The sequence below is a fragment of the Stegodyphus dumicola genome, chromosome 7 (assembly GCF_044657685.1).
Source record: "Stegodyphus dumicola isolate Sdum_Otavi_A_Nest chromosome 7, ASM4465768v1".
In the NCBI taxonomy this organism is placed as follows: domain Eukaryota; kingdom Metazoa; phylum Arthropoda; class Arachnida; order Araneae; family Eresidae; genus Stegodyphus; species Stegodyphus dumicola.
Window position 1 is genome coordinate 63,444,214 of NC_140774.1, and position 23,461 is coordinate 63,467,674.

The 23,461-nt window shown below is 35.6% G+C and overlaps 1 protein-coding gene across 1 annotated transcript in view; it reads right to left on the minus strand.

Annotated features, from left to right (window-relative positions):
- LOC118188299 (arrestin domain-containing protein 3-like) overlaps positions 1-23,461 on the minus strand; it is a 65,708-nt gene that overhangs the window by 15,872 nt on the left and 26,375 nt on the right. The window contains exon 5 of the mRNA XM_035358713.2: positions 23,031-23,287. Coding sequence (XP_035214604.1) covers positions 23,031-23,287 — 257 coding nt within the window. The remainder of the gene's footprint in view (positions 1-23,030; positions 23,288-23,461) is intronic.

The following is a 23,461-nucleotide window of genomic DNA, read 5'->3' on the forward strand; positions in this document are numbered from 1 at the left end:
TAAATGACCATATATAACCAGTACTAGATTTACTTAGCATGTAGGTTATACCAAATTTTGCATTTTTTCAAGGGATTGACACCAGGATAAACGTCATTTGAACATCGTCATTTGAAAAACATCAAAGTTCTATGGCAATATCTCTTTTAGGGGTAATTGTTACTTGATATACACTGGTGTGCAAAACTTAAGCAACAGATGTTCCTTTTGCCATAACTCCACGAGAATCCATCTGAGAGACATGAAATTCAGAAATGAGAGACAGCATTTTGTATTTAAACGATGACGACAGCATAGTTGCGCAAAAATGAATACAATGCTTACAGTATGGAATCAAACAAAAAAAGGCTTTATTGAACTCATAGTATCGTTACACATGATTGTCTATACAAGAGGAAGAACAACAAGCAGGTGTTTCTTAGTATGGGATATGCTCTCCCCTTACTGCAATGGTTGCTTCGCACCGTCTCTCTATACTCAGTACCAGATTGTCTAACAGATCTTGAGGTAAGAGTCCATTCCTCAATCAGCATCTGTCCGTTTCAGTTGTTGAGTGTTCTTCGGAGGATGTAATCATGCCTCAAGGCGTCTCCCCAAAGTATCCCACATATGTTCTATGGGATTTAAATCAAGGGAGTACGCTGACCAATCCATTCGAGTGATATCTTCACTTTCCAGTTACTTCTGAACAGCAGAAGTCCGGTGTGGCCGTGCATTATCATCCATAAAAATGAAGTCCGCTCCTATGGCACCTCGGAACAGCTGCACATAGAGAAGGATCACCTCCTGACAATAGCGATCTCTGATTACATAACCTCTGTCGAAAACGTGGAGCTCTGTCTGCCTGTCTGGTTTAATGCCTTTCCAGACAAGAACTCCAGGACCACTTAACGGTCTCTTTCGTCATGTTACTGGGATGAAACTGTGTCCCGACCTCTTTCCAAATCAACTGGAATTGAGAATCGCTTGTGGTGCTAAAACGACTCTCAACCGTAAAGAGGACATGACTCCATTGATGAGATGTCCAGTTTTTGTTCTCCTTGCTCCATTTTAAACTGTGGCGCTGATGGCCAACTTTCAAAGGGCAGTGTTCAGGACAGCGGGGGAATAGGCTACTTTTGTGAAGGCGTCTGGAAACAGTAAACCGCGACACGTGTCTCCCGGTGCTGTAAACAGTTGCTGAGTTATACGCTTACTGACTGGTTTCAGGTTCTTTTCGCCTGCAGGATGATATATCGGTCATCCACTGCAGTATTTTCCTGGGATAGCTACCACCTATCTTTCTAACACCTACACTTATGGCTTGGAAGCTCTTCCAAGCACGTAAAACGACACTTTTGTTGATTCCGAACTCTCCAACTAAACTGGTCACACTACCCTCCACCTTTCCGATCATTCTTCCACATGTGTAGCCATCCAGATGATTTCTTCTAGCCATATTTCACGAAAGAACTCACTTGCAGCGAATGTCTTTAATTGAGTCTCTGACCTTCCTCTTATTGCAGTGTTGAGTTAAGCGCGCTCACTGCACGCGTTTTGCGTGCACTCACGTCGTCTGTGACATTTTGTTCCTGATTTTTGCATACACATGACCTTTCTACTGAATTCCGTGTTCATTGTATTGATCACAAGAACTCCTTTTCTGTAATTTCATGGCTATCTGATTAAAATTTACATTGCTGCTTAAGTTTTGCACACCAGTGTACTTTATTCAAATATTCACCAAATTTTTTAGTTTTTGATCAGGATGATTTTCTGGATCATGAGAATCACTGCTTACAAAATGCAAGTATTTTTTTTATTTCACAATATTGATTATATGGCATAATCTGGAAAAAAGACACTTCTACTGATGTTTTCTTCTTTCTCTTTCTTTCTTTCATTCAAGAAGCAGAGTGCTATGCTTTCTTCTGGTTTTTTCATTATACCCTGTAAAATCAAAAGCACAAGGAACAAATGCATTTTGTGTGGCGATACAGATTTCCATTCTCGCCTGCCTTTCAGTTTGTTTTCCCAACAACATTACCTGATTGCTCAGCATAACGGTTACTCTTTAACAACTAAATCCACTATTTCTTCACTTATAAAATGCTCATAATATTGTAAAATGGCTGAATTGCTTTGAAATGAAATATCGTATTTTAATGAAAAGTTTCCTGCAACTGCAAATATCGTCTGCACAACCAGTTTGTGTTGTTGTGCTTAATCATATTTTGTCAAATGATTTTCTGCATTTGGAAAAAGAAACTTACTTTACTTTAGTACACTGTGTTGTGAAATTTATAAAAAAATATCATTTCATTATGTGCAAGGTGTCTGAAATAGAACTATCAGTGCAAGGTGTCTGAAATAGAACTATCAATCTACCAGATTAGAACCATCATTTACTTCCAGTTCTATTGCAAAAAGTCAGCTACAGAATGACACCAAATAATGTCTATAGCTTTAGGTACTAATGTTGTATCATATGACTCTGTGAAGGTTTGGTACTGAAAGTTCAAAAACAAGAACTATGACATTCAAGAAGCAGAGTGCTCTGGATAGCCTACTGATGTTGATGAGGACCTCCTGCCAGAACTTATGAAAGATCAGTATGCAGCCACTCAAGAGCTTGCTAATGAGTTAGATGTTAGTGTCATGAATCAAATAAACTTGATGTACAAATTCAGTCACTGGGTGCCCAGTGAATGAGTCGGCAGTGTAGCAAAGTGCAATTTGACTAATAAAAAGATCATGCTTTGTATCTGGTGAGATCACTGTGGTATTAACCACAAAGAGTATCTGAAAAATGGTAAAACCCTTGACAGTAAAGTGTACAGAGAGATGCTAGCAGTGGCGTAGCGAGAGGGGGGCATGGGGGTGCATGATGCCCCGGGCGCCGCTCGTAGAGGGGCGCCAAATGGTCTCCAAACAAGATTTTCCGGAAAATTTCAGTTATTATTTTGATCGATTTCTGGAAAATATATTTAAACTTAATAACTATTGTAATTATTTATATATAATTAATTATTTATTTTCTTGATTTGTTTGATAAAATGTGTAACAAAATGTTTGCAGTACATCAACCAAAACGTTCTTCCTGACCACTTTATTTCTCCAAAGTAGAGATATATTTATATTTTTTTTAAACGAAATGCACGTATATGTTCTGCTTTTATTTTAAAACGATTTCTCAAACATATCCAGTTTCTAAAACCCGATTCCATAATCTGGAAATGACATTTTGGGACAATTCTAACGCTTCCGCTACAATGGATTGCGTTTGACTCTCCTGTAAACGACTGATGTCCTTCCTGGCTACCGATTCAACTATGTCATCTTGCTGAGACATCGTATATTCACTGCTACGAAGCATTCAACGCATGTGAATTGTTTTTAATCTCCTATTACAAAAGGAATACTGCAGGTCGCTCCTCACTCCTTATCTAAAACGCATAGTTTTTGACGTCACAGACTAAATTTGCATATTCCCAACTTTGTAAACGTTACAATTTTTCTTTATAATGTCTTCTATTTCCTTTTGTTCAAAAAGGTTGTTGATTATATGGTTATTTCATACCGAACCCACAATATCCCCTAATTGTTTTGAGCAGTGAATGTGACTATATGACGTTACTCCGCAGTAGAAAAGAAACGGAACCTAAAACTCCATTACAGATCAATAGATAAAATGTTTTTCCAAACCTAAGTGTCGCACTTCAAATACTACTTACTATTTCATTATCAAATGCTAATTATGAACGTTCGTTCAGCATATTAAATAAATTTTCACATATTTACGATCAACGATGTGACAAGATCCCTTAAGTCATCTAGCATTTTTAAGTGTGGAAAGAGAAAAATTTGAAAGGGTCGACTTTGGTGAAGTAAATAATAAATTTGCTTCATACAAGGTAAGAAAAATGTATACATAGTAGTTAATTGTATTCATGTATTATATTATTATTAATAAATATAAGTGCTCGACCAAGTCGAGGTGCACGTGATTGAAGGGAGATGAGGGCAAATTAAAATTTTAAAGTTGTCTGGTTGTGTGTCTAACAATTTTAGATCTTTGGCACTCCAAGCACGAACGTGTCTAGTTGGCTATGTCCTTTTGCATGCTAGGCCATACGAAACGTTGGTGTATCATTTTTTTTGAAGCCTTGATGCCAGGATGTGACAGACGATGTAACTGACTAAAAATGGCATGGTGAAATCCGGAGGGAACAAAGGTCGAAATCTTGAATCCTGAACATCACAATTAAGTGATTTTCCAGGTGACACTTGCATCGGCTGCAAGTTGAGATTGGTGGAAGATTTGCTTTTCAAGAGGTTTTGTAGTTCTGAATCCTGGTGTTATTCATCGGCAAGGGCAGCAAACTTTATTGGCGAAGGAACGGCTAGTTCTTCAATACGAGACAAGGTGTCTGCAACAATATTCTGCGAACCCTCAATATAACGGATAGCTGTTGAAAACTGCCCTATGAAGTCTAGGTGTCTCATTTGACGAGGAGAAGTTTTATCCTGTTGAAAAGCATAAAGCATAAGCCTTTTTAAAGGGCGACTGATGTTTTCAGGGAACCCCATCGCCAAATCCTGGGTGTGGAGAATCCTCATCCTTTTAGTTCGAGCGCCATTGTAGAGTTGAAAAATTAGCAACCGCCTTCGCCGGAAATCGAACCGCGGACCTCTGGAGTACCGGCCCAGCGTGCAGAATCACCAGACCACACCACACCACGAAGGCACACTAGGAAAGCGGGAGAAATACCTTATAAACGTAGAGTGATAATGGTTTAGATGCGGAAGGATACTGCAAATTTGTTGACGAAATTAAATCATTTTTGCATTTTGGGAACGCTTCGCAAGATTCTGTGGTCCAGGTTATAACGCGTTTATCGTTTTTCTTGCTTCCAACCAAAAAAGAATTTAGAGGTGCTTGTATGGTTACTGCATGAGGTAAGAAACGTCGATAAAAATTGAGCATAGCAAGAAATCTTAAGTTCGTCACTGTAGATGGTTCGGGCATATCGCGGATAGCGGTGACTCTGGAAGGGGTTGAACGCCATCAGCGGAAATTTCATGACCAAGAAAGAATACTCTTGGTTGACCAAAAACGCATTTGGAAGGATTAAGACTTAACACCGTACCTTTGAAAATGTTCAAAAACTGTTCTCAAATGTGATAGGTGTTCTTGCTCTGTAGAGGAGGCGATTAAGACGTCATCAAAATAAAGTACACGAAAGTCGAGGCCGATTAACACCTGATTCATGAAGAGTTGGCACGTTTGAGCAGCACTGCATAAGTCGAAAATCATGACCGGAAACTCAAATAGTCCAAAAGGCGTAATAACCGCAATTTCAGCTGGGTTAACAGCTGGGACTATCAGCTGGGTTAACGGGCATTTGGTGATACGCCCGCTCAAGATCAAGGGTTTTGAAAATAGCTTTTCCCTCTAAAACTTGCATACAGTCTTGAATGCGCGGGATTGGGTAACGATGAGAAATTGTAGCTGCATTTAACCGGCGATAATCACCACTTACCATTTTGTTTCCGAACTAGATGGAGCGGACTGGCCCATGAACTTTTTGAAAGACGGCAATTTCCCTTTTCCATCATGTATTAAAATTCCTCTTTGGCGGCTTTAAGCTTGTCCGGAGGTAAGCGTCTAGGTTTAGCGGCAATTGGAGGTCCGTTAGTTTCAATATAATATAGTACATCGTTCTTGGGTTCGGAAATACCCATAACTGTGCGCGTGATTGTAGGGAATTCTCTGAGAAGTTGATGTCATGGGGAGTTACCCGAAATCAGTTTAATGCTCAAATCTTCACTATTGCAAATTACTCCATGATAAGTTAAGTTGGTTATGGAATCTATCAAAAGGCGATTTTTAATATCGATAAGCAAAGAAAATTTATGTAAAAAGTCAGCGTCAATAATAGGGCAGTAGCAATAATAAATTGTCATTGGAAATTGCGGCGCAATCTTAAATCAACATATATCAGGCGTTCACTAGAAGTTTGAATAGGAGTTCCATTTGCTATATAAAGTTGTAACTTAGTAAAGCGCTTTTGTTCGTGAAAATGTGGTGGAACTACAGAAACATCAGCCCGGTGTCTACAAGAAACCTTAAGCCCGAATTCTTTTCGATGACGAAAAGGCGTGTAAAATTCCGGCCTCTGTCATTCATGACTTCGACCAACGGCCCTTCTCGTTTCCCTGGTCACGGTGGGTGGCATTTGTTGGCACGGTGGGTCCCACGGAGGGTGGCATTTGTTTGCCTTGTTTCCAAATTTGTGGTGGTACAAAACAAATACCCGGAGGAGGGCTTTCATAACGTTTCCTCAGTGGGTTAGGACGTGTATTTCGACTACGTGATGTGGAGAGGTTGCGGTGAAAAGGTTCAGCTTGGATGGCTACTAACTGAGCAACCTGTTTGGACAAATCATCAATTTGAGCCTGTAACGCCACAATACCTGGACCAGGAGCCTGCACTGCGTGTATTTGCGCAGGAATGGCCAGTTCGTGAATTTTATTAGCGATTTCGGGAAGATTGTTAAGTGGCTCGCTACTGGCCGCTAAAATGGTTTGCATGTTAGATGGGAGTCTATTCGTCCATAATGTTTTAAGAATGTTATCCGTTAGGTTACCGGCGGCTAAGTCTGACATTTTAGATAGCAACTAAGAAGGCCTTATATCACTCAACTGTAAATCGTGCAACAGCTGCTTGATTTTAACTATCTCGGATTCTTCATAAACGGAAATTAATCTTTTTTTAAAGATTTGTATTTGTCCGTCGCCGGTGGATTCAAAATTATTTCACGAGCTGATTGCAGTACCTCTGATTCTAACGCGGCGATCGCTGTATAAAATAGAGTTTCGTCGACAGTAATGTAACTCAATTTAAACTGCGCATCCAATTGAATGAACCATAACGATGGGTCTCGGCGACAAAAAGGCGGTGGCTTAACTGCCACTCACGCCAATTGTGAAGCAGCATCGTTGTCAACCACTTTAGATCAATCAAATATGCACAGTAATAATATGTATAGAAAAATAATCAATATGTATATAGTGACACAGTTTCTTGGTACTTGAAATCAGAGAATTTGGTGGCTCAAATGCAGCAAATTATGACAGAAATACACTCATGTCCATAAATTAAGGATAATTCGGAGTCACGCGGAAATCGGAATCTAAAATAAATATATCACCTGTAAAATCACTACACACGTCTTCAAGAATCATATGCAAATTTCAGGAAGTAACCAGATGACACCGATGGTACGTCACAATGACGAGAGTGTAAGAGAGTGATATATAAGGAATACAGGCAAAGAAGTAAAATTGTTCGCAGGCGCTTTATAAGCATTTCAGTGCAATAACCGAATAGTTATGACACAAAGGACGCATTTAGATGATTTTTTACGTGGTAGAATTATCGGCCGTCTGGAATGTGGGCCTACCCAACTAGAAGTATCAGACGAACTTGGAATTGCCCAAAGTGTCATCTCCAGGCTTTGGCAATGATTCCAAGATGACGGTAATGTGAGTAGACGTTACAGCACAGGTCGCCCCAGAGTTACAACGACGCCGAATGAGGACCGGTATTTGGCAGTTACTGCCAAAAGAAACAGGCGGAGCACAGCCTCTGACCTGTCTCGTCAGCTCTCTTCAGCCACTGGTACCACAATTTCAAGGCAGACCGTGTACAGACGCTTAGGGCAGATTGGTCTATATGCTCGTAGATCTGTCAGATGCGTTCCCCTTACTGCAACTCAGTGTCGCCTGCGGTTAGCCTGGAGTAGAGAGCATGCATTGTGGACACCATAACAGTGGGCTTGTGTGATGTTTTCCGACGAGTCCAGGTTTAGCTTGCAGTCTGATTCTCGCCAGACTTTCATATGGAAAGCTCCAGGTACCCGTTACCACCAAGAAAACATCATTGAACGACACCGTTACGGTGCCGGAGTGCTCATTTGGGGTGGAATTATTCTGGGTTCCAGAACTGACCTGCGTGTTCAAATTGGAACCATGACAAGCCAAATCTATCGGGACGTTATTCTGGAACAACATGTACGTCTCTTTCGGGGCGCCATGGGCGCACAATCTGTGTTTATGGATGACAACGCCCGTCCTCACCGTGCAAACATTGTAAGTGAATGCCTTCAATGGAAGGATATCACCCGTATGGACTGGCCAGCATTCTCACCGGACTTGAATCCAGTAGAGCACGTGTGTGACATGCTTGGCCGACAAGTTGCAGCCCGTCAACCTCTTCCTACATGTCTACCGGAACTTCGGAGAGCATTGCTTTTTGAGTGGTGTAATATCCCCCAAGATCAGATCGATAATTTGATACTCAGCATGCCTAGGCGTTGTACGGACTGTATTGCATCGTCTGGGAGACATATAATGTATTAAAAAATCATACCAACCATGTAATATTGTTTTTTTTTTTTAATAATATTAAACATATAGCATCTTTTATTGCTCTTTACCTTTTGTTTAATAAATAAGCTTTACAAATAAGTCAAATTTGTTTTGCTTCTAAGTCTTCCTTTGCCTGATTTTGCATTATCCTTAATTTATGGACATGAGTGTATATTGACTCATCGGAATGCGGCACAACGCTTGAAATCACAGGTGAAATGTCTTACTTGCATCTCATCACACTGGATAACTTAGTGGTGCTCAGAATTTTGACATATAAACTCCATATTCGTGCAATATTGAAGATTGCTACTCGTAATAAATACGGGTCACCAATTATGGTAGTACAATTTTTTTAGACAGATCGTTAAATAATTATAACAATTGAATAGAATAAATATTATTTTGTTTTTGGTTGATATGGGTTACCAGACTGGCAGAGTTGAGTTGTAGTAGGCAAGTTGCCACATATCTATTTATCTATAATGTATCGTTACTTTTAATTGTTTAAAAATTGTACTTTTTAAAAACACTTGTATAAATATGTAAAATAAATAACAGCTTTTTATCTAATTCTAGATCATCGTATGTCTGATTTTTTTCGCCGACACAGATGCATTTCCGAACCCAAGGCTAGTGACTATTCTTAATATATTTTTGAGTATTTTATGGCAGATTTAGCATTTTATTATTATTTGAATTATTTTCCTATTACGAATATATTCTATACATTATATACTGAAAGTGTTTTTTTGGGGGGGGGGCGCCAAAAAGGTATTTTGCCCCGGGCGCCAGTTATGCTTGCTACGCCACTGGATGCTAGTCCACATTGACACTACTGTCAAGGAAAATCAATGAACTGAGTTCTGGCACAAAAGGGTAATGTTCTATAAAGATAATGCAATCAAGATCAGCATTCACCGGTTAGACTCTGTATGGACTCGAAGGGGATCTTTCGCCACATCCACCATATAGCCCCAACATCGCTCCTTCAGGCTTCTACTTTTTTTCTACTAGGCTACATCTTTATGGTGCTATCTTCCATTCTGCACAGGATGTCTGAAATGACATTATCTGTTTTTGGACTCGAGGCCACCAAATTTTGGGGCCAAAGGCTTTGAAAAGCCACCAAAACAATGGCAGAAAATCATAGATTTGGGTACTGATTACTACCCATACTAAACATACTGCTTTCACACTTTTTTTTTTTTTTTTTTTTTCCTATCTTTATTAAGTTTACTTAGTTTTTTTGGCAGAAAACTTTTGTCACAGCCAGATATTAAATTTAGGCAATGACTTGAACTGAAAACAAGAACAAAAATCTGGGACATTCGGCAAAATTTCATTCCACTGGCACCTTGGAAAAGTTGAGTAGGATCGTCACTATTATCACTGTCTTCAAATTCCGATACTTCAGAATTAAAAGCAACTGAAAAAGAGCTGCCTTTTAAATCAGTTTCTAATTCTTCAAGATTTAAATCATCTTGTTCACTTGAGCTATTCATTTTACAAATATTAATCATGAAAAAAATTATAAGCACTGAAATTGAATCCTTTCAAAACATGTTCTAAAGGAAAAAATTTTCTAAATCTTCTATATATTAAATTACAAGTACAGTACTGCTATCTGTGAATCTACTTTGCACATAAATTTGATACGGGTGCGATAAAAATTGAAATTCACATGACTTTTTATTGCAAATGCACAGACCGTGTGAGATACAAGTGTGACAAAATTTATTTGAATCGGCAGTCTGTATGAGAGACAGGCATGATGATTAAGGGGTTAATACTCTTGTATTTCCATAAGAGTCAATGGAAAACAGAAGACTAATGGCTGAGCAATTTACTTATTTTTGAACTTGTGATTTAACAATGTTTATATATTCCAGATTATGTACAGTTAAATTAGTAAAAGTTAAATTAAGTAATTAAGTAAATTAAGTAAAAATAATTCCTACACATTCTGATATCTGTGAATACTGCTGTTATCCCACATATTTTCTTCTCCTCTTTTTATTTTCTGTTGAAACTTTCCTTTGTTCTAAAGGTCCGTCTACACGAAGCGATTTTCTCGGCCGTCTCGTAGAGCAACAATTTTAAAGATCTGCGCATGCACCAAAAATCGGTATGTTCTCTGCCGCGATTTCAGAACTGGTGTTTACTGCTCACTAGCGTACGATAAAATCGGAGTCTCTAGCCAATAAAATCGCTTTGAGTGATCACGTGCTTTTCTCCTCATTTGGAATAATAAACATGGCTGCATTTCGTTGGAGCAAAACTCAAATTTTTCAACTAATAGATTTCTATAATGAAAATGTAGTATTATGGGACACGAAATGTAAATTTAAAAAATAAAAAATTAAGGGATTCTCTTATTTTGGTAAGCTTTGTCTTCCCCATTACTTTATATATTCAAATATTTTCTATTCGGGGTGAAAATTATTTTAACCTTCAAGAAAAGTTTCAAAAACTATTAATGATACCATGTCATGGGTACTAGATGAAAATATTCAGAAACTACTTGAAACTGTAGTCGCACTTATTGAAAAATTTCAGAAAGCAAAATCTCCAGTCAAGAAATTGCAGGCCGATTTAAAGCAGCACAGAGATTCATTGACTTCGCCGAAAATGGGAGTTAATCAGGTGATGAAGTATATAGCTTTTCCAACACCTCCTACGCGAGCGATGGTAGCCTAGTGGTAAAGAGCAGAGCATGTTTTCTCTGTACATCGAGATCATGGGTTCCATCCCCTACCTTAACTTTCTGCGCCTGCAAGGACTTTTCAATTTCGTTTCTCCATCACTAAATTCAAACTGCATGACTTAAAAGTTACTTTTTATTTTTTCGCCTATGGGTGTGGCGCTTATTGAATTTTAACGCCTTTCTTTTTATTTATCGAATGGCCATTGGCACGTTGGATCTACTGGTGAAAACTTTAGTAGTTGCATACCAGCTCAAAAGAAAGTCACAAGTCACAAATTCAGTTTTGTGTTAATTGAGTTTTGCGAAAATAATTTACAGCCCAATTTAATACAATACTGCTAAATTTTATTAGCTGATTAACTGATAGAGTCATATGATCATAGTTTTCAGACTGTATTAGTTATTTAATTATACTGATATTAGTTTTTTTAATGTTCAATAAATATACTACTGATTAAGACATTGCACTTTTATAATATTTCTCATTTGAAATTTTTGCACTGAAATTACACTGTTGTTTTGTAATGCAGTAATCTTTATTCCTTATTACTACTTTTTACTCATACTGGTTTGATATTCATGACATTATTGTCTATTTATTCATTAATAAAGGTTTTGATTTAAAGCACAGTAGTTACTTATTTTTTCTGAAACATGGTTATTTTATTATTTCAAGATTTAAGTGCACAAATAGGAGTGCCAAAAAATGAAATTTAAAAATAAATAAAATAAAATAAAGGAGTACCATATTTGACGGCATATAAGATGCACCCTTATTTAGAAGGCCACACACAAGGAAAAAAAGTTTGTCTATGTGTGTCTAGATCTTTATCCAGGCTAAAAATAGCATTCAGTATTGAAAGTTAACCCGTGTCCTTCACGTATAAGACGCAGATAACATTTTTTAGACCAAATTTAGGAAAAAAAGTGCGTCTTGTATGCCGTCAAATACGGTAATGCCGTCAAATGTATGCCGTCAAATACGGTTCTTTGTGTACTCAGTACACAAAGAAAAAGCACATTTTTTAAAAATTTTGCTGCAAACTAAGCAAAAAATCAATTACGCGGCATCATCCGTAAATAGTACTTCCCGAACTGTACCGTGTCTTCAAAACGTAATTCCCGAAACAGGGTATTACGAAGGCACCATAAATTTCTCATCATTTGATCCAATTTCTGGTCCAAACATATTTTTTTCCCTTCTGTAGCAGTATCTAAGTTCAAAATTGTAGCTGTATCTATAGTAGCAATTTAAAGTAAAATAGTCATCCCTTATTCTGACTATTTGACAATACCATAAGCTTTGTTTAGAAATCGTAGACAGTGTGACTCCGTAGAGGGTCGGAACGCTTCCTTACACAGTGATTGGCTGAGTGAATTCCTGTACTAATGAGAAAATCGTTCCATGTGGACAGGCAAGCTATCTCAGATATTGTCGGCCAGCTAAGTCGGCCGAGGAAATCGCTACGTGTAGACGGGCCTTAGTACATTACAATAGTAATTTTCCCATTGTTCTACAATAAATACATTTTTAAGCCCAATTAATCTTCCCTTTAGGAGTTAGTATTAAACTTGTGATTATTGAAAATTTATTGATGTTCTAAAAAAATAAGATCTTCTCTTTATCTCTATTTGATACTCTAACCATAAGATATGCAAATAATATATTCATTTTTTATCCTGAACATACACATGGAATGGTTTATCACATCAGCAGGAATTGAAATTTCCACTGCAATCAGTCTCACGGAACAAAACTAAAAAAAGTTTGATTTTCCCCCCTTGATTAGAGGGTTAAAAAAGACTTTTTCTTTTTGGTTTAAACAAAAATTTTCAAGCAATATAAAAACTCTTTAGTATTAAATCTGATAATACAAAAGTTTTTTGCATTTTCACTTTCACTGACTTGAAAAAGTAGAGGCTATTGAAATACAAATAGAGTCAAAACATTTCCTAATTTTGCTTTCAATAAAGTTACAGTTTTTGGTTTATGCAAATTTGCTTTCAATAAAATTACAATTTTATTCCCATTTCCCAAAAGCAATTTTGTTTAAATTAATTTTATTATTTCTCTCGCAGCGGCCTTATAATGGAAACCAATGGCAAAGTGGAATGCCAATTATTGTACATGTTGGAATCGACCCCATTTCATTCTAGAAAACGGTCTGAATGAATAGACAAATAATATAAAATTCATTGTATGCCAAAGCCTTGGAACAACGCCTACATTTATTCATTATCTTCCCCTTTAAAGCACATAAGTTTATATAAACAGAGTTTTTTTTTAAACTGACACTACTCAGAGCCATCCGTACCTCGAATGTCACCAAATTTGGTACAGGGACCAATCAACAACATGAAAAAAAAAAAAAAAAGATTCCATGAAGAAATTAGTTCCAGAAGTTGCCCACGAGTGATAATATGGTACTGTTCTAGTCTAGGTGGTTGAGAACTAGACAAATCAGTCATAAAGAAGAAATTTCAGCACAACATGGCTCTAACGCAGCAAATTAATTGTCTCAAAAGGTTACAGAGATGATATATCAGTGCACCTATAGCACTTTATTCAATAAAAGCACTTCCTCTGCAAGGGCTAAGACCTCTTACAATGAGACCAGAAATTGCATCTTGTACACAACATTCTCGATAGTCAAACGTAACATGTCATCACCAAAAATGCTGAGCGCAGCCTGTGATATGTTTTCTTAAAGTCATCAAGGTCTCACCAAGACAGAGCTTGAAATTCAAATAACCCCACAGAAAAAAAGTCACATGGGGTAAGATCTGGGGAGCGAGGCAACTATGCAAGTGGAAAAAGTGACTTGTGACTCTTTCTTATGCAAAATGATGGCACAATACGCACTGTATTGATAGGTGGTGCTGTGTATGATAGTGCTTCAGCCTACATAAAATTGAATTGATACAGCAAATGCCTCTGCCGTGGTTGCGGAATAACAAAACTAGTCAGAATGTTATATGTTTAATCATGATACATCATAAAATAAAGCAGGAGTTGGCAATGTACCGTCCACTGCTCTGCAAAATGCGCCTGCACTAAATTATTCTGCTTTGTGTGCAATTTTGCAGTCTTTGGTTTATGTTTATATAATACATATTAAAATAGTATATTTTTACATCTATACATCAAACAGCCACTTTACTGCATCGTCACTGCTCGAAACGTTTCATTGTTGAGCGGAGCACACTAAAGTTGGATCAACTTAACAGTGTGTGGTACGGCATCGCAAGCTTGATGCATTTAACTACAAATTCTCTGACGCAATTGCCAGTACATGCAGGCAGAAAGACTTAAACGGTGCAAAACAAGATATCTGTCTTCTTTGTCTGTCAGTGATAATTTTAATTAATTCATAAATATATTCTGAATTTCCAACTTTTAGACAGACAGTGAAATCAATAATTGCAAGGTATGTAGTACGTACTTACCCTATCACTGCTTTCTTGTTAAGCTAAGTGAGCATGCACTTATAATTTTAATAAAGAATGGAAGTACCAGTTTTGCTTTATAAATCATAAAGACAAATATATATGTTAAGGCCCACCAGCGGCCGAGCAGTAAAAGCCGCTGAACACTCATAGTTCGGTCCGGGGTTCAAATCCCGGTGAACAGACTGGCTGCATGGGCGTTTTCATGGTTTTCCCCATGTGTAACATGGATACGAGCCAGTTTCCCTTAAAAAGACCCCCACGCGGCATCACTCCCTTTCCGTGTAGTGCCTAAGGGCAGAGCACAAAATAAGTGAAATATATATATATGTATGTTTATTATGCAACAATGCAGAAATTTCAAAGGAAAGTAACCTTAAGAGACATTTTAAAATGGTGCATCAGAAGTTTAACTCGGAGTATCCTGAATTTTCTGAACTTCGAAGAAATAAAATTTTATCATTAAGGTAATTGATTTTGAAGCAACAAACTACTTTTAACAACCCGCTGGAAATATCAAAGGCAGCAACAACCGCATTGATTACAGTTTTGCATATACTTGCTCAAGAAAAAATATATATATATGGATGGAGCAATAACAAAAGAAGCAATGCTGGATTCTGTATACATGCAATTGTCAATTAGAACTGTTACAAGGAGAAATGAAACAATCGCAGGACACGTAGAAACACAGCTGCTAAAAGATATGAACAAATATGCATTTCGTTTTCTTACAATTAGACGAATTGAAAAGTATCACAGATTTAATACAACTGGCAATACATGTCAAGATGGCGTTTGACAATTTTACCATAAAAGAAGAGTTTCTAAAAATCCTACCACTTAAACAGCGCACATGAGGAAAGGATTTATTTTATTAATGCTTTCCATTGATGCCAAAATTCCAAATGAGAAATTTTCTTTAATAACAAGTGACAGTGCACAAGCCATGGCAGGGAAGAATATTGGATTCAAGATACTTTCTTTCCAAAATTTATTGCATATTACTGCATTAAACACCAACAATCATTATGTGCAAAAATCATTGAATTCCAAGATGCAATCACTGTTGTTACAAAAAAAAAAAATCAATTCAATAATAATCACGAGTGAAATGCAACACAGACTATTTAAACTGCTTTTGGAAAATGACAAAAACACACAATTTACTGATCTTCTTATCTTCTTTTGCACACTGAGGTTCACTGGCAAAGCAAAAAAAACATGATTTATCAGTTTGTTACCATAATAAAGGAGTTTCTAACATCCCAAAGAAAAACCTACATATAGCTGGAAGACAAAAATTGGTCAACAAATTTGGTTTTTTGACTGATTTAACACTGAAACGTATGAACTAAATCTGAAATTACAGGGCAAGAATAACTGTGCTGATATGATCAGCACTATTCATAGCTTCCAGTCAATGTAAGAATTGTATACGTCTCATCTCTTAAAAAAATCATTAATGCATTTCTCCAATACCAAAGAAATGGAAGAAAAATCTGAAAGAGCATAAATATTTACAGACTCATATCTTCAAATTGTGTCTCCATTGCAAACTGAATTTGAATCTAGACTTATTGGCTCTGCAAATTTAGACCCATTTTAAAATTCTTTTATATTTTTCTTTTAATATTACTAATGGAGAAAACACAGCTACAGCAATTTTCATCTTAATAATACACAGAGCTTGGAATTAGTAAGCTTGCAAAATGATGTTATTTTTAAATCTCTAACAAATAAGATATTACTAATGCATCATTAATAAGATATTTTGGAGCTTAGTACATAGAAATCAATATCCTATTTTAAAATTGTGTGTGATAAAGATTAATTCTTATTACTTAAGTATCTATAACTGCGAGACGTTGTTTTCAAATATGACTTATTTGAAGTGAAAGTATCATTCAAAACTTACTGAATTGCTTTTCGATAATTCTTTAAGAGCATACAACTCAAATCATATTGTCAACAATAAGAAGTTAGCAGATGAATTACAAGCACAAATTCCATATTGATATATCAAAAAAATTATTTAAAATGTATTAATTATAAATATTTTGTGCCCTCAATGACCAAAAGGTTGCCAACCTCTGATGTAAAGAATTCCACACGGCCACATACTGTCAACCTCCATCCAGGCAAGAAATGTCAGACAAATGCCAACTGTCTATCATGGTGTTTTAATTCTTGCAAGCGGCTTATCTGGTATGACTAGAAGTGAAGAACTTTCTGAAAGATTTGCGGGACTGGGTACTACCAGCAATGGTCCTTTGAGTGGCATCAACAACTGCAGTCACAACATCAGTAACTGTTAACAGTTATTCTGACACCAGTCTCTGCCCTCTACCAAAACTTCTTCAAACTTTGAATCACTCCTTTCAATGCATTAATTGACAGAAGGCCTTTATGCAAATTGTACTTCTAAACTCATGAACAGCAGCGGTTCTGCTTGATTGATGAAGATAAAACAATTTCACAAATAACATGTACTGAAATAAAGTAAGATGTTGAACCATTTTATGGGCATGTTGAACCCAGCTAAAATTCAGAATGCCTTCCCCCTTATTTTTACTGACTGAATTACTGATACTGCTGTCATTTATGTAACTTAGCATTTGTATTTTCAAATTTTACATGTTTCATGAAAATTTTCAGTTGTGTAGACTAGAAGGGTGCCATATTTTCCCATATTGGCAAATTTTGGAGCTAATTTTTTTTTTCATGGAATCTTTTTTGCCATGTCATCACTAGTCCCTCTACCAAATTTGGTGGCATTTTCTTGATAAATCAAGCTACAGATTGTTCTGAAAAGTGCCAGTTCAAAAACAAACACTTAGTATATATATATATACTTAAATCCCAATTTATATACAGTGAAATACATTTGATGCAAAAATGCTTCAGACAAAATATCGGTTAATACGAAATAATACAACGGTCCCGACAAACTACTATTTTCATGCATTTTTTTTTTTCTCTTAACACGAAATGACAATCGCTTAACACAAAAAGATTTCCCTTCCGGGAGTGAACAAAATACAGAAAACACCAGTCGCGCAGGCCAGGTTTAAAAGCGGTGTGAAATGAAAGAGCGGTGGTTTCACGTTTCATTAGAAAGGAAAGCTACTTTCGCCCTCCACCCCCTAGAAACGCCACACAAGAACATCTTATCTCTCATCAGTTGCCTTTGGAATTCGGTGACGAGTACATCGCAGTGTGAGTAAAGATCAGCGAGTTTGGTTCCCCCCTTTTTTTCCTATTTTAGAAGAATTTTTTTACGAGCACAAGACAAACAGCTCGAGAAAGCAAATTGCTATTTCGCTTAAAATGAAGATGGAGCTCCTTAAGGCGGTTGATTAAAAAAAGAAGACAAAAACGTAAGTCTGTAAAACTTTTGGTATTGCTAACTCTATATTATCAACAATAATTAAAAAAAAGAGAGCAAATTATGGAAATGTTTGAACAGAGTAACTTTGAGCCAGAGCGAAAACGGATGAGAACGACCAAGCACAAGGATTTAGAGACTGCTTTACTAGTTTGGTTCAAACAAGCAAGATCCCAGAATGCTCCCATATCGGGACCTACAATGCTAGAAAGAAGTAACGAACTTGCTAAACAAATGGGTATTACATTTTCTGCTAATCCTGGATGGTTGGAACTTTTCAAGAAAAGAAATGGCATAGTACTAAAAAAATGTCTGCGTTGAAGCTAATCAAGTTTTACTGACCATGACAGCAAATTGGTTTGAGTCTATGTTGCCTTCAATACTTGAAGAATATGAAGCAAAAGATGTCTTCAACGCAGATGAAACTGAATTATTTTATCGCTGCTTACCCAATAAAACTTCATCATTTAAGGGGGAATCATGTTCAGGGAGGAAACTGTCTAAAGAACGAATTACGGTATTGGTAGGATGTAATTCGGATGGTTCTGAAAAACCACCCTTATTTGTTATTGGCAAAAGTTTTGAAACCACGGCGTTTTAAGAAAGTGAAAATATTATTGGTCAAATACACAGCAAACAAAAAGGCATGGATGGTAGCTATGATGTTTATCAATTGGATTGTAAAGTTAGATGAGCGATTCTTAAGAGAAAAGCGAAAAGTTGCAATGATAATTGATAATTGTGCGGCTCACTCCAACATTGTATTGAAAGCTATAAAGTTTATCTTTTTGCCTCCGAATACAACAAGTGTCCTGCAGCCTTGTGATCAAGGGATTATACAAAACATGAAATTTTTCTACCAGAAGCAATTGCTTAGAAAATATTTACTCTCAATCGAAGCAAATGAAGATTTCTCGATCAATTTCTTAGATGCTCTCCATATGCCGTATTCTGCATGGAATTCAGTGACTCCAAGGACGACTGAAAATTGCTTTCCTCATGCAGGATTCTCAAAAGTATCAGATTCGTTGGCACCAAAAGAAATGGAAAAGGAAGATACTGAAACTGAGCTGCTACTCCATGAAATGTTTGAGAAAGTTTCTGCATTCTAGTGTATCATCGGAAGAATTCATTGCAGTAGATGATGACAATATGGGTACAGCCCCAATTATGACAGAGAGAGATGTTTTGGAGTTTGTTCAAAGTTCAAAAAATATCATTGATGCAGCTCCTGTTCCCACATCATCTGAAATGAGGAACATAGCAAAAAGTATGCGTAGTTATTTAGATGCACATTCCAATGGCGAAATGAATAACAAAATAGACGAGATCGAACAATTTGTTGACAGTTTGATGCTAAAAAAGACAATGCAAAGAAAAATATTAGATTATTTTCCAAAAACTCAATAAATGTTTTGTTTTTAAAAAACTTGAAAATTTTATATTAAATTTCATTTAGTTCTTGTGGATATTTTTGTTTCAATGATTTTTATTAATAACATGCATATATATATAAATAAAATGCACTCTAATAAACTTAATTTTGTTGAATATTTCTTTCTTTTTTTTTTTTTTTTTTTTTTTTTTTTTTTAATATCTTTTTAACGCGAAATTTTAGTCCCTTCAGTTTTGTGTTAACTGATTTTCACTGTATATACATATATGTATATATATATATTGGGATTTAAGTAATTGTATTTCTTTAATTATTAATGAAGAAACTTAGTTCCTCCCCAAATGAAAGTATTCTTTTAAATGTAGCCACACTGCAAATTCATTTTAGACTGAGAATTCAAACTAGATCAAAATTTTCTCCGCTCTTATAAACTGCATTATATTATTTCTAAATTATTGATAATTTATATACATGATTTAATTTTACTGTACATATTCCCATCAAAGAATCAGGGAAATAACAATCATATTTCCAAGGTGTGGTAATCAGAGAATATCAGAAAGGTTCTATACAAGGTGTTTATTAATGAATGCAGTTTTAAAAATTAATAATAAATTGATGTATTACTTTATATGGGCAAACCTTAAAGCATAAGAAGTGGCAACTGTCCAAATTTTTGCTGTATTAATCACAATGTTTCAAATGGTGCACCCTTGGTCCCACAACACACATCTACATGGTAATCAAATTCTTCCCATACTTGATGTATCATGTTCACTGCAATGGTATGCAGTGCATGCTTTATCTGATCACAAACTTCCTCAACAGATGCGAGCACTGGCGGTACATAAACTCAGCCTTTAATAAATTCCCAAAGAAAGAAATCATATAGTGTTAAGTCTGTTGCATGGGGTTGCCAGGGAAGAAGGTTGTTGTTTGCTGTTGCAGCATTCCAATCCAGTGTTAGTGAAAAATACGATTAAAAAGCTCTCATACATTCCCGTGAAAATGGGGCAGAGCACTGTCCAGTTGTAAAATGTAAAAATCATAACTGATGTCCAGCTAGAGTAAGAACCAGGTTTCGAACATGTCTAAAAATGAGTCACCAATGACAGTTTCTTGTTCAAAGAAAAATGGGCTGTGCACTTTCTCATGGGACAGCACACAGAAAAAATGCATGAAACTCACCCTGCAGTGAAACGACAGATCTGGACACTTCAAAACGGAGCACGCAGAAAGCCTTTCCCTGTTGTGGCACTATCTTGAAAACTGCCGCTGCGCCTGTGCAATAAGTATGACAAGCAAACTGCAAGTAATACATGAGAAACTTGAACATTACCAATACTTACTGTGTATGCTTTGTCGTGGGTAAGGTAACACATCGATTTATTATTAATTTTTAAATTAATAATTAATTTTTAAATTAATAATGCATTTATAAACACCCTGCATATACAACTTCAGTGAAAATCATAACATTGTTCAAAACATTTTACCATAACAAATAATTTCTTCAACAATTAAACGATACATTTCATCTGAAAGTTTTTTTAAAACATGTCGAAAGGAAAAGCAAATTTAATGCAGATTCTTGTTGCTCAAAACTGTCCTCTGGCCCTTCTCTTTAGGACCACTGTGTATTGTTGCATTACTTTCATCCATGCTGCTTTAAATTTTTCTCATTCCAATGCATCCAAGGCATCCTTTACAGTATTATATATATATATATCAATTAATTTTAACCGATGCCAAAAAAAAGGGAAAACATTTATAATAATAATTTATAATACATTTATAATGATGTCTATTCAAAACGATGTATGGTATTTTAACACACTAGAATAAAGTCAAATTATGCACAATCACTAACCAGAACAAATTTAAAGGAAAGGACAACTCAAATATTTTTATCTTATGACATTATAAGTGTTTGATAGGACCTCTTCAAGTCACAGGGACAACGCCCGCAAAATAGAGCATTTCTTCCAACAGTTTCAGCATGTCTGGCATTACTAAGTTCAGAGCATTACCTATGCATGTTTGTGGGTCTTCCAAGTTGCATAACAGTGGTGGCACAAACACTTTGTCTTTCACAAAGTCCCACATGAAAATGTTACATGAGGTATAACAGGTGTCCTGGATGACAAAGGAAATTTAACTTTTTCATTTGTTCTAGAGCTGCCAATTCGACAATTAGGAATCACATTGTTCAAATTCTAATAAATATAGTAAAAAAGGGGGGAAAGAAAAAAGAAAGAAAAGTGGGAGACAAAAGAAACAGCAAGTTTGTTTGCAGTTTGTTCAGAATCTACTAAACAGAAAACATAACAAAACACAGTTAATTCACATGCTTCAAGGTATGTAAATGAAAAAGGGGAGCCATACAGTATTTACGTATTTCTGTGATTAACTGCTAATTGTTCTGCTAAAGCTCTGTGTAAGCATGTTTTCAAAATTGCAAGTAAATTCAATTTTGAATCAAAATTTATTGAATAGCCTTATAATGAAAGCAGTACAGAAATGAGTTATACAAATTCTGTTTTTCTGTGTTTCAAGTGTTTTTCTGTTAATTACATTACAGGTTACTGCTCTTTCAAGAGTTTTTTACCAGGCTTTGGATTAACCAAGATTTTGAATTAACCACAAATATCATTTCCAGTATTATTTCAAGTTAATTTAAAGTTTACTGCACTTCACAAAAATATACACATAACACACAGCAGACAAATGAATTATCTCCAAAGGGAATCTGTACTGACAAATGTTAAATCAGACAACTATACTTCGAGATTATCAATAATATATCTAATCAAATATTCAAAATATTTAGTTCTTTTATTAAATTTAATTCATGGCTGTTCTGAATGAAGAGAAATTTGTTTCTTATAATTTTAATTTTACTATAGAGAAATATACTAAATATATATATATATATATATATACACTAAATACAGTCCATATTGCAAATTATTTTAATTTATAAAATTTAAGAATGATTTGTTCGCTCTACATCTCCCTTGCAGTTTGAAAATAAATCTGCACCTGAATTAGTACCATATATGAATACCAACGATGTGAATGAAACTTAACAAATTATCTTCATCCTAACAGTATCACTTTCAACTGTATCAGTGAAATAATCTTTGTCAGCACTAATGTAAATTAATAATTATATAAGAGTAACACAAGTGTAAAAGAGATTAAGCCCACTTAGAATAAACAACTTCTTATGAAAAAGAAAAAGTATTGTTCTGATTTTAAGATGTTATAAAGTAATTAGCTCTCAAAATATAGAAAAGTAGAATTCCCATTTAAATAATACTCATTTCAGTAAATATGATTTAAGTGATCTTTGATCTCAGGCTTATATTGTATTGCCATAAGCCAAATAATACATGAATTTTCAATATAAATTGTTTATATCCATATTGGCTAGAATTTATAAATAATTCTTTGAAGATTTCAACATTAGGCCAAAAACTGATGGATTTCTTAATTTTTAACATTTATACTTGGATATATATAATCCATTTATAATATTCATAAATGGAAATATATAAATACACATCACTAAGTATTAAATACACATAATGGTAACCCCATTCGTTAATACAGATATAGAAATCATTTTTACAGTATCACAGGCTTAAAAATATGAAATAATTAGTAAACAAGCTCACTCTAACTGCATAATCCACTCGTATTAGGCAGCAATTAATGATTGAAGGAGTGACAGCTGGGATTTTTAAAAGCTGAGCATCCCAACTCGTAGTTCTTCCAGGCTGAATGGCCAGACCTGTAACAATTGTATATTTGCTGTGTCTAGTTCGAGACTTCCCACCAGCTAAAAATGTTTGTGTCTGGTGAAGTGTGGCATGAGGTATGATGGTACGGCTAGAAAGGTTTTCAAAATCTGCAGTAATAGCTATGGACTCACCTGTAAAAAACAGTTCATGATGAAAAATCCCATACAAAGAATTCGTTTTTAGTAATTGTTATAAAAAAAATAATGTTTTCAATATTATGTAAAAATCATAATAACTGAATTTTGAGTCTCCCAGTACATGTATAAATAATATACATCAATAAACTAAATTATGAATTTCTCTCC